We start from the raw sequence: 10558 nt of genomic DNA, 5'->3' as shown, positions 1-10558 counted from the left end.
CTGCAAGATATGCTGACGTGCAGCGCAAGAAGGGCCCAGCTGAGGCTCTGGTTCTGTTTCCTTTGCAGGTCATTACTCCCTACACTTTGACGCCTTCCACCACCCCCTGGGTGACACCCCCCCGGCCCTCCCAGCCCGGACCCTGCGCAAGGTAATGCACTAAGGTGACAGCCCCAGCTGAGAGGAGCCATCTCAGCTGCTAGAATCACCCCTGAGACACCTGAGGTCTACCTCTCCTGCTCCTGTCCCTGAGATCCCAGCCTGGCTGAAGCTGGGGGTGGCCGGAGCCACACTTGGGATGCAGATGACCAATGTGTCCTGCAACAAACGTGATGGGGGCAGGGAAGTCAGAGGGTCCTGGAGACAGCAACATATGGTACCCAGAGTATGTGAGCAACGAGCAGTGAGAAGCCAGGGGGTTCCCTGCCAACACCCAACTTATCAACACACCACAGTTCAAGACATAAAGAAACATTCCTGTGGTGGATCATAGAGCACTTTAAACTGGAGTCCACTCAAAGCAAGAAGCATCAGATACCAGACCTTTACGAAAAACTCATTAACTTTTCCGCAAATTGGAGAAGACTGTCACAGATTTTAGCAGCAGAATGCACTCATCTGGTCCATGGCCCACTAGGGTTCTTTCTACCCTCGCCAACTGGCCTGATGACCCAGTCCTTCTGTCTGTACCCCAGAGCCACAGCCAGCAGCCTGGGACATGGCTTCAGGGGGCACAACTGCCCAGCAGCCAAGACAGGGCCATTTTTTAGCCACAAAAATGCAGGTGATTCTGGGGCTCCACTGGCTTGGGGGCAGGGAAGAGCTAGGGGGTGATTGATGATGAAACAAGAAACATGCTGTTGATGAGGATTATTTTAAAGTTCATTAATAAGCAGACTCTTGGTCTTCTCTTCCCATGGTGGGCCAGCCAGCCTGTTTGGAAAGAGGGATTCTAACATTTTTACCTTTTCTTTTGCAGTCTCCTCTCCACCCTATCCCAGCCTCCCCCACAAGCCCCCAGTCGGGCCTGGATGGCAGCAACTCTACGCTGTCTGGCAGTGCCAGCAGCGGTGTGTCTTCCCTAAGCGAGAGTAACTTTGGGCACTCCTCAGAGGCCCCTCCTCGAACCGACACCATGGACTCCGTGCCGAGCCAGGCCTGGAATGCTGACGAAGATCTTGAGCCACCCTACCTCCCCGTCCACTACAGCCTCTCTGAGTCCGCTGTTCTGGACTCCATCAAGGCCCAGCCGTGCCGAAGCCACTCAGCCCCGGGATGTGTCATCCCTCAGGACCCCATGGACCCACCTGCGCTGCCACCCAAGCCCTACCACCCCCGCCTGCCGGCCCTGGAGCACGACGAGGGTGTGCTGCTGCGTGAGGAGGCCGAGAGGCCTCGGGGCCTGCATCGCAAGGCCTCGCTGCCTCCTGGGAGCACTAAGGAAGAGCAGGCTCGCATGGCCTGGGAGCACAGCCGAGGGGAACAATGAGGGGTAGGGAGGCAGCTAGGACACCACCCTCAGTGAGCAGCGTGCCCCACCACTCCAGGTCTGAAAAGCAAGTCCCCCCGCAGGGAGCCAGAGAGGCCTGGCACTCAGGAGAGAACCACCCCGAGTCTACATTCTACTGCCGTGAACTCGTGTGTTGCCATGTACAGAGGCCACAGCAGCATGAAGGGTTGTGGCTTCTCTTTTTATTTCATTTTCTACATTCCATTTCTATGGGTTTTCCTTTTTCCTTTGTGGAGTAGATGCTTTCTTCCTCCTGCAGTTCCAGACCATGTGGAGCTATATGGAGATATTGCATAGACAGAATCAATTGCTTTGCAGGGCCCAGCGGGGTAGGAGCCCAGGCCCTCCCTCCAGGGAAGAGATGCACAGAAGAATGGGAATTGCACTAGGGACCTCTTCCTTTGCTGTGTGGACAGAAGAGCTCACGGTTGTATTCAGGGATTGCAAGGACCACATTGACTACGTCACCGGTGGACAAGGGGGCTACAAGCCATTTTGCACAAATGTCTGCCCACTTGCTCCCTCTTCCATCCAGGAGTGTGCAACTGAGAGGCTGGCTAGGCCAACCTGCCAGCTCAGGCATGTGACCTGGCCTAACTGCATGCCCAGGGCATACTGCCAGGCTTCCATGGGCCAGCCCTGCCTCCTACTCTACCTTGGATTTTTCCCTCCATCGTTTTTATTTCTGACCCTTTGCCCCTCTCCACTCTTAATACACCCCGTGCCCTGCAGGAGCCCCCTTGGTGCATGGATCTGCAGTGGTTATCTCCTATCCTCTGGAGCTTGAGTGGGGGTATAGCGCCAGAGGGACTACCCTCGCCACCTTCCTCCCCAGGGCCCGGGCAGCCACGTGTTGAGAAACAAGCTGATACAGGAGTGAGGCTGGGTGTGGCAGGGACCGGAAATCCTCAAAGCTTTCAGAAGTGGCCAGAGTGCCTGTCATCAGCTCCTGAATCAGGGATTTTCAGCACTACCTCCAAGCAGTGGGGTTGGCTGCCCAGCCAGGCTTCTAAGGCCCGAGGACTTGTGGTCAGGCTCAGCAAGCTCCTGGGTAAAAAGGGTGGGAGGGATTCTCCTCTTAGAAGCAGAGAGCCACACAGGTTGAATTATCCTCTCCCAGTAGCCAAGTGCAGGGCCTCAGCTCCAGGCCTGTGGGGACCACCACTCAGGGTTCAGGGCGGGCAGGAGGGCAGTTTCTCCAGCCTCCCCAGTCTGTTGGGCAGAAGGTAGTGGTGTCTTTATAGAAAACTCTTTCAGGTCAGGGCACCGATTTTCCTCTTGGTTTATTATTTGGGGGAATAGGGTGGGGTGGTAATAGTATTTTACCAGGGTGCTTCTAAGTTACTTTAAAAAAGTCTACGAAACATTTATTTGCTTGCATTCACAACTGTGATGGTCCCACGGCTGCCTTCTCCTTGTTGAGCAGGTATGTTCTCCCCTAGTTCCTCTTCTGCTGGCCCATCTGACCTCCATGGTTAGGGTATTTTTCACTTGTAAACAAATGCCAGGTTGTTTAATAGGAATGCCAGCAAGTAACCTATGAGGAAAGATTGGGGGGCCGCATTAGCTTCAGGGCGTCTGGGAGTGTTTATCACCATTGTGGGTCCTTTCTGATACTTCAAGGGTGACTCCAAGCAGAGTGGGTCAGTCCTGGCAGGCCTGGACCATCTGGTGTTCACAAGTGTGACAGTCGGGGATTAGCTCTGGATTTCTTAGGTAGGAGGGCATATTTAGGTTTTAGGGCACTTCTGAACCTCAATCCCTGGACAAGGCAGTCCTCACATAAGAACATCTACCTTCTCCACCTGGTGGCATGGGAGGGTAGAGAGTGGAATGTGGGTTCATTTGGCCTTGCCTTATACAGGGTGAGCCCAGTTTGTTTTCCCTCTCCATTTTCCCTAATTCCATGAAAAGGACATGATCCAAATTCCTTTCACTGGAGAATCAGCCAGTCTGAAGGGAAGTGGGAGGCAAGAGATGAGAATCCTCTGAAAAGATTGTGAAATACTGATTTTCATTCTTTCAAGCTTATTTGTAAATACCTATTTGAATGCTGTGTATTTGTACAGGAATTTGAGCAAAAAATGTATAGAGTGTGATGTCCAATTGGTATTCAGCCCTACATAAATGTGTTTTTAACCTCTGGCATTCTGTGCTTATTTAAAATAAGAAAACTTCTAACCATTTCTTTTGTGTATTTATGTTTAAAATAAGAAGCGACTTAAAAATGGTCTTACCTGTACCAGAAAGCAAAGTTAAAGAAAAAAAAATTTGTACTGGTGTCCCAAAAGGTATTTTACTGTATATATTGTGGTAGCATGTTCTAAATCCAACAAGTAATGTGAATTTTAAATGTAAATATCTGCCACCTTATTTCCCCCCTTTCCCCACTCCTTTGACTGCTGTGATGTGAATTAAAGATGAATACCTGACACTGACCCGCTGAATTCACTGAATTGGGAGCAGCGCAAGTGCCTCTCTCCAACCCTTGCCGCTGGGCTCCAAGCCCTTTTAGCCCCATAGAAATCTCCTTTCTGCCCTGAGCGCAAAGCCAACCTTTCCCACGTCCTGCCTTCAAAGACAGGGAGCCAAACCCTGCCCTGGATATGAGGGCAGCCAAGGGCCCTGAGCGCTCAGTGGGAAGCAGGAGGCGGCGTGCCAGCCACCTCGGCCAGGCTTCCGAGGCTTGTGAGGAAAAGGGGGGCACCTCTTACCAGCGTGCGGGACAAGCCTCCGAACCCCCGACCTCCCCACTCTGAGGCGGGATGCTTCTGATCCCAAAGCCACGCAACCAACCCTGGCCCGGGTGCCTCTCTGAGTTCTGGGAAGGCAGCCCGGAGGAGAGCCTTTCCTACGGGCGCCCCTCCAGCCCAGAGTCTGTCCACCCCGGCCCGGGTACCCCTGACAGCCCGCACGAGGCGGGCTCCGGCTACCCGGGGCTCAAGCGGGTGGGTGCCTGAGCTGCTGAGGCAATTCGGACGTGGTCCGCCGGCCTCGCAGGCGCCAGAGCCTCCGCAGGGGCTCCCCAAAGTCTGGTTCCCCCCGCCTACGTGATCCTTTAAAAAAAAGGTAAAAGGGGGAAAAAACCTCTTCGGAGCCTCGCCTGCGGCCCCCCGCCGTCCCTGCCTTGTTGGGTTACGGCTGGCCCCAGAGCCCCTGACCTGCGCCACAATTCGGAGCCTGGGCGGGGAGGTCCGTGGGTTTTTCGGGCCGGCTTGGGGCCCAGAACAGAGGGTACGCAAGCCAACTCAGCACGCGCGGTACAGCGCCCAACCCGACTTCAGCCAGCAACACTCCGCCTCAGCCACTGCCGGGTCACCTACCCAAGATGGCGGCCCGAGCCGCTTCCGCCGCCTCCACGGCCGCTTCCTGCCGGCCGCCCTGGTTCAATCAGCAGCCGACAACTGTCTAGGGCCGAGGGCGGGCGACGCCACCAGCCAATGGGGAAGGGCAGCGTGGAGCCGCCCGTCTGGGCTCCGAGGCGCGTGGACCAATGGAGGCATGGTGTGTGGGAGGGCGCGGAGAGCACCCACCAATGGGGAGCCACGGCGCGCGGCCCGGACCTGGAGGAAGCGGGGCTCTGCGGGCGCGGTGTAGTCGGGCGGTGGCGGCGGCGGCGGCGGGTGGAGGAGGATGTGGGCCACGCACGGGCTGGCGGTGGCGCTGGCTCTGAGCGTGCTGCCGGGCAGCCGGGCGCTGCGGCCGGGCGACTGCGAAGGTGCTGCGGGGTTGGGGGTCCGTGCGCTGTGGCCCGCCTGGCGGCGGCGGTGCCAAACCTAACCAAACCACTGAGCGGCCCAGTGGCAGGGGCTGATACGGGCGGGGGCGGCGGGGGCGGCCGGCCCCAGAGGGGTCCGCCAGAGGAAGGGCCGACGCCGGGCCTCTTAGAAAACATTTCCTGGGCCTACAAAACATTGGTCCGACGAGAAGAAGCTGGGACTAGATCGTGCAGAAAACTTGGCCTGAAATTGAGATAACGCTGGAGTTTTGGTCCTTTCCCATCACTGGGCAGAGGCTCCCGGCCAGGGGGCTCCCGGCTCCATGCCGGCCGTGGGCACCGCGCCTTGTCTGATGGGGTTGCGAAGCCGCACCTCGGAGTTCGGTGTTGTATTTGGAAATGAGCAGCATTTGGATCGCTGTTTTCTTCGGCCTCCAGTTTGTCCATTTATGAGGTCACAGTGAGTCCATTTCAAGGACACGTGTTCAGTCTTGGCTTAAACTTTATGGAAAAAGCAGGGAGGAGCCTTTTTTGGGTCATTGGGTGATGCTCGTTCCCCGTATGCCCTGGGTGAACCAGGGGGCCCAGCAACCCGGAGCGCGGTTCTGTCTACCTGTGGGCACCTGAGAAAATCGGTGATGGAAAAACTCACCTTTCTCCGTGTCTCCTATTAAAATTGCTGACGGAGTTCCCTCCTGGCGAATTGCGGTGCAACTTGGTGATTGCTGAGCATCTCCCTTCCCTCTCTTTTCCAGTTTGTATTTCTTATCTGGGAAGATTTTACCAGGACCTCAAAGACAGAGATGTCACATTCTCACCAGCCTCTATTGAAAAAGAACTTATAAAGTTCTGCCGTGAAGCAAGAGGCAAAGAGAATCGGTTGGTGAGTAGCTGTCTGACCCTCCCCAAGCTGGCCCTGGCCAGTGTTTGACCCTCTGCTTCACAGGCCTCTCAGTAAAAGGCCCTGCCCACTTGTCTATTCAGGAGGCCAGATGTTCTGTCAGTTAACTAATGTGGGACTGAAGGGCTTTCTGTATTCTGCAGTTGTGATGTTACCCTCTTAGTACTGATTAAGCACCTACTGTGTGCTGGGCACTGGAAACCAGGGGAGAGCAATGACAGGCAAATGATGCAGTGGGATGGGTGTCATGCAGAAAATGGACCAGGATGGAATGAGTGGGTGCTGATTTAGACAGTAGTTAAGAATTCTTCTGAGGGCTTCCCTGGTGGCGCAGTGGTTGAGAGTCCGCCTGCCGATGCAGGGGACACAGGTTCGTGCCCCGGTCTGGGAAGATCCCACATGCCGCGGAGCGGCTGGGCCCGTGAGCCACGGCCGCTGAGCCTGCGAGTCCGGAGCCTGTGCTCCGCAACGGGAGAGCCACAACAGTGAGAGGCCCGCGTACTGGAAAAAAAAAAAAAAAAAAAGAATTTTTCTGAGAAAGGGTCATCATTGTGAAGGGGGAAGAGCATCCCAGGCAGAGGGAATAACCAGTGTGAATGCCCAGAGGCCAGAGTAATCTTGACATGTGTGAGGGTAGTAGAAGATTACAAAGTGTGCCCAGGGTAGGCCAAGGCTGAATTGAGGACAAGAGCCCTAATGAAACGATGGCTTTTGTAGCTTTAACTTCCCTGGCAGTCTCTGGTTTGTCTGTCTTTCTGTTTAAAGGTTTGAACCGTGGTGACTTTTAAATTCATCTGGTGTCTGTCGTCAGCTCTGGGACCAAGCGTGTATTAAGAGCCTGGGGTTTACACTGACTGAATCTGACTGCCAGTACAGGCGGGGCATGGGAAAATGAGGCCCTGGCAGAGAAAGAAGATGTTTTCAGATGTCAGTATGCTTTGGAGGAGACAGCTCTCAAGTGGCACCTCCTGAAGGCCATTGTCCTTTCTTGCTGCAGTGCTACTACATTGGGGCCACAGATGATGCAGCCACCAAGATCATCAACGAGGTGTCGAAGCCCCTGGCCCACCACATCCCTGTGGAGAAGATCTGTGAGAAGCTCAAGAAGAAGGACAGCCAGATCTGTGAGCTAAAATACGGTGAGTGTGGCCTTATTTAACCAACACCGAACCCACTCCTTGCTCAGGCATTAATGAAGTTTACTTTCTAGCTGGGGAAGGCACGTGATAAACTAGAGCCTTCACGAGTGAGTTATACAGCATGGTTGGTGGTGTTAAATGGTGGGGGCGGGGGGCAGTGCACAGACTCACCTTGCATCATGGTGGGTGGAGGTTAGAATAGGCCTCATCGAGGAGGTGACATTTCAGCAAACTTTGAAGGAGGTGGGGGATTAGCCAAGGGCATAACTAATGGAAGAGCATTTCAGGCAGAGGAAACAGGCAGTGCAAAAGCAACCAGTGGCATGACAGATGGGTGGGCAGGTCACAGAGGGCCTTGCAAGTTGGTGAAGATTTGGCTTTTAGTCTGAGGGAAGATGAGAATGTTGGTTTTCGGCCAGAGAAGGGACGTAGTCTGACTTGCCTTTAACAGGCTTGTCCTGGCCTTCCCTGGTGGCGCAGTGGTTGAGAGTCCGCCTGCTGATGCAGGGGACACGGGTTCGTGCCCCGGTCAGGGAAGATCCCACATGCTGCGGAGCAGCTAGGCCTGTGAGCCATGGCCACTGAGCCTGCATGTCTGGAGCCTGTGCTCCGCAGCGGGAGAGGCCCGCGTACCGCAAAAAAAAAAAAAAAACAGGCTTGTCCTGACTGCAAGCTCTGAAGGTCCAGCGATCTTTATTATTTTAAAAAAGAATGGCTGTGTCCCAACGAGAAGGCCCAAGATTATGGGCGCACAGCATCTCTTTTGCTGAATAAGTCTCTGGTGGGAAAAACAGTTCAGGTCTTCAGAAAGAGTCAGGGCCAGGAATCATTGTCCTCTTCTGTAAAATTTAAATAGCACCAACATATTTTATTGTGAATTGAGTGTCCAAGGGCTGTGTTCGCCCACTTGTGTCAAGGATAACTGGTCTTCTGAGAGTGATCTTGGTTCAGTTCTGATGACTCAGGGTCTCTCTTTGGGCATAAGTGGTCATGGAAGAGTAAGCTTCTAACTCAAGGGCCCGACCATGGTCTGTGTTGGGCAGTTGAGGCTAGGGGATCTATCTGCTCTGTCACCCTGGAGCTCTTATTCTACAGTGGTGTGGGCTGCACTGTGACTGTTTAAGAGGCACTTGGAGTGGGAGCCACATTCCTCCTATAAGGTTCCTCCTGTAAGGACCACATGGCCTCCATCCCTGTCCCTGGTGACACCTGCATGTCTGTGGTGGACATTGCCAGCATGAGACCCACCTTCCTGGTGAAGGGGCCTGGGCTAGTTCTCCCTCTTGGGGGCAGTGGGCACTGACACACTTGCATGTGTCTCCCTGCGATCAGTAGGGCTGCTTGTTTTAAGGGATGGTTTGGATGTGCGGGACTATTGGGGTCTGCTGTTCTCCCACCTAGCTGGTTATTCTCCCTGCTCTCTCCAGACAAGCAGATCGACCTGAGCACAGTAGACCTGAAGAAGCTTCGAGTTAAAGAGCTAAAGAAGATCCTGGACGACTGGGGAGAGACGTGCAAAGGCTGTGCAGAAAAGTCTGACTACATCCGGAAGATTAATGAACTGATGCCTAAATACGCCCCCAAGGCAGCCAGTTCACGGACTGATTTGTAGTCTACCCGATGCCTGCTGCACCTGAGGGGAAAAACACTTCATCTGTGTCTGTCCCAAACAGCCTTTTTGTAATTTATTTTTTAGGCAGGCTCCTGACAAAGTCAGGCTTGAAGCCTGGAGCTTTCCTGATGATGCTGGGTCCACAGCGCCCCCTTGGGGGGGATTCACTTTGTTCTGTTGCCGATTTACTCTAGGACTTCAAAGTATGTCTGGGATTTTTTTATTAAAGGAAGAAAATTTCTAGCTGTCTTTGAAGAATTAAAGTGAATACTGAAATTGGGTTTTACCCATAATGAAGATTTCACCGGTTTATGCTTTCCAGTTTATAAAGAGTTTTCAGGTATATTCACATTTGTCCCTCGACCACCAGTCAGTGCTGGAGATGCCAGGGGGACTGAGGCACGTGGGGTTGTGCAGGACCGGAGGGTCGCTCAAGGAGAATGTTGGGCTTGATACCCCCAGCCCACAGGGACTATCTTACCTACATGAGAGGGGCTGACATGGGGCTTGGCTGTGAGCAGGACTGAGGTTTAGTGCACTTTTCTGTGACGATGACTTCAATAACTGCCTATGTTCAGTACTGTCACATTTCTAAAGATGCTGATGGCCTGGCTACCTCCACCAGTCAGTGTCCAGATCTGGCCATCTACTTGCTCATCTGAGTTTGTGGTCTAGTGTCAGTCCTAAGTCTTTGGTGCCTAATTGGGAATTTGCAAGACTGGCAGGAGTTGGTTTGTACAGAGAGCCGATGAGAGGCTGCCTTTTGCCTTTGTTTACCCAAGATAAGCCTAACAGTTGAGGTCCCGAGAGCATGTCCCTGGAGTCTGGTTTTTTAGTTGCTCTCTTTGGGGTTGGTGCTTGGGAAACCCAGTTATCAGCATGAACTGTGACTCAGTGGAGACACCTCTGCTCCTCATGCCTGCAGAGACCACCTGAAGGGAAGGACTAAGAAGCAGTGCTTTCTAAGGAATTGCTCTGACTTTGGGTCACATCATTTGTACAGTTCCTAAATTCAGTTTACCTACGTAAAGGGCCCTCTCAGCTTGCTGTGGGGGTCCACTAATGCCTGGCAGGAGCAAGCAGGCCCAGGCCCACATTTTTCACCTCTACAGCACCATGTCTGAGAGGAAAGTGAGGTCGTCTCTTAGGCCAAGTGTTCCCTGTTTGGAGGAATTAGATGGGCTGTTAAGATCTGACAAGCAAAAAAAAAAAAAGATCTGACAAGCACAAAGTATCCTGAGCCCCCCTGAACGGTGCTGAGACAATCCATGGCTGGAGCCAGAAGTCTTTGGAGATGGAGCTGTTTCAGCCTAGCACCCTAGGTCTCTGTTCCTGTGGCCTTTGTGCCCTCCAGGCCACAGTGAGCAGGGAAGACAGCCCAACTACTACTACCCTAGAGCTGATCCCCAAGATTATCTGTGAAAGGAGACGTGGAATGTTAACAGGTGTTTCTTCTAAGACTTTCCTCTTGCACCTGCCTTCGCTGTTGCAGGAGCTCCTCCCACAGCGTTCTGGCCGTGGGAGGAGGGAAGAGCTGTGGTCCGCTCTTCCCCACTCCACGGTTTCTGTGGCCGAAGTTGGGTCCGGTTCTGCGAAGCCTCCAGCAACTCTCCATGGAGAATGAAAGCTTCCCCAAGGGGTTTGGCTCCTTGTCAGGATTCCCTCTCACCTCACCACC

The 10558-nt window shown here is 53.8% G+C and overlaps 2 protein-coding genes across 2 annotated transcripts in view; both read left to right on the top strand.

The window, feature by feature from the left end:
• The window catches only part of DOCK3 (dedicator of cytokinesis 3), a 412216-nt gene extending 408281 nt beyond the window's left edge, over positions 1-3935 (top strand). Inside the window, exons 52-53 of the mRNA XM_060161726.1 lie at positions 69-151; positions 980-3935. Coding sequence (XP_060017709.1) covers positions 69-151; positions 980-1489 — 593 coding nt within the window. The 3' untranslated portion in view covers positions 1490-3935. The remainder of the gene's footprint in view (positions 1-68; positions 152-979) is intronic.
• A 1151-nt stretch (positions 3936-5086) lies between these two features.
• Positions 5087-9173, top strand: MANF (mesencephalic astrocyte derived neurotrophic factor). The gene is made up of 4 exons (XM_060161725.1): positions 5087-5228; positions 5984-6111; positions 7127-7268; positions 8696-9173. Exons 1-4 carry the CDS (start codon positions 5144-5146, stop codon positions 8878-8880), a joined length of 540 nt encoding a protein of 179 aa, XP_060017708.1. The 5' UTR covers positions 5087-5143; the 3' UTR covers positions 8881-9173.
• The last annotated feature ends 1385 nt before the right edge of the window (positions 9174-10558 follow it).

Source organism: Lagenorhynchus albirostris, chromosome 10 (genome assembly GCF_949774975.1).
Source record: "Lagenorhynchus albirostris chromosome 10, mLagAlb1.1, whole genome shotgun sequence".
In the NCBI taxonomy this organism is placed as follows: Eukaryota; Metazoa; Chordata; class Mammalia; order Artiodactyla; family Delphinidae; genus Lagenorhynchus; species Lagenorhynchus albirostris.
The sequence above is the reverse complement of the archived record's forward strand: the minus strand, read 5'-3'. Positions and strand labels throughout refer to the sequence as shown.

Excerpts from the sequence above, each read along its gene's own strand:
- MANF (XM_060161725.1), top strand. The coding sequence starts at position 5,144 with ATGTGGGCCACGCACGGGCTGGCGGTGGCGCTGGCTCTGAGCGTGCTG. Across the intron at positions 5,229-5,983 it reads GCGGCCGGGCGACTGCGAAG|TTTGTATTTCTTATCTGGGA; the intron begins GTGCTGCGGGGT and ends TCTCTTTTCCAG. Across the intron at positions 6,112-7,126 it reads GAGGCAAAGAGAATCGGTTG|TGCTACTACATTGGGGCCAC; the intron begins GTGAGTAGCTGT and ends TTCTTGCTGCAG.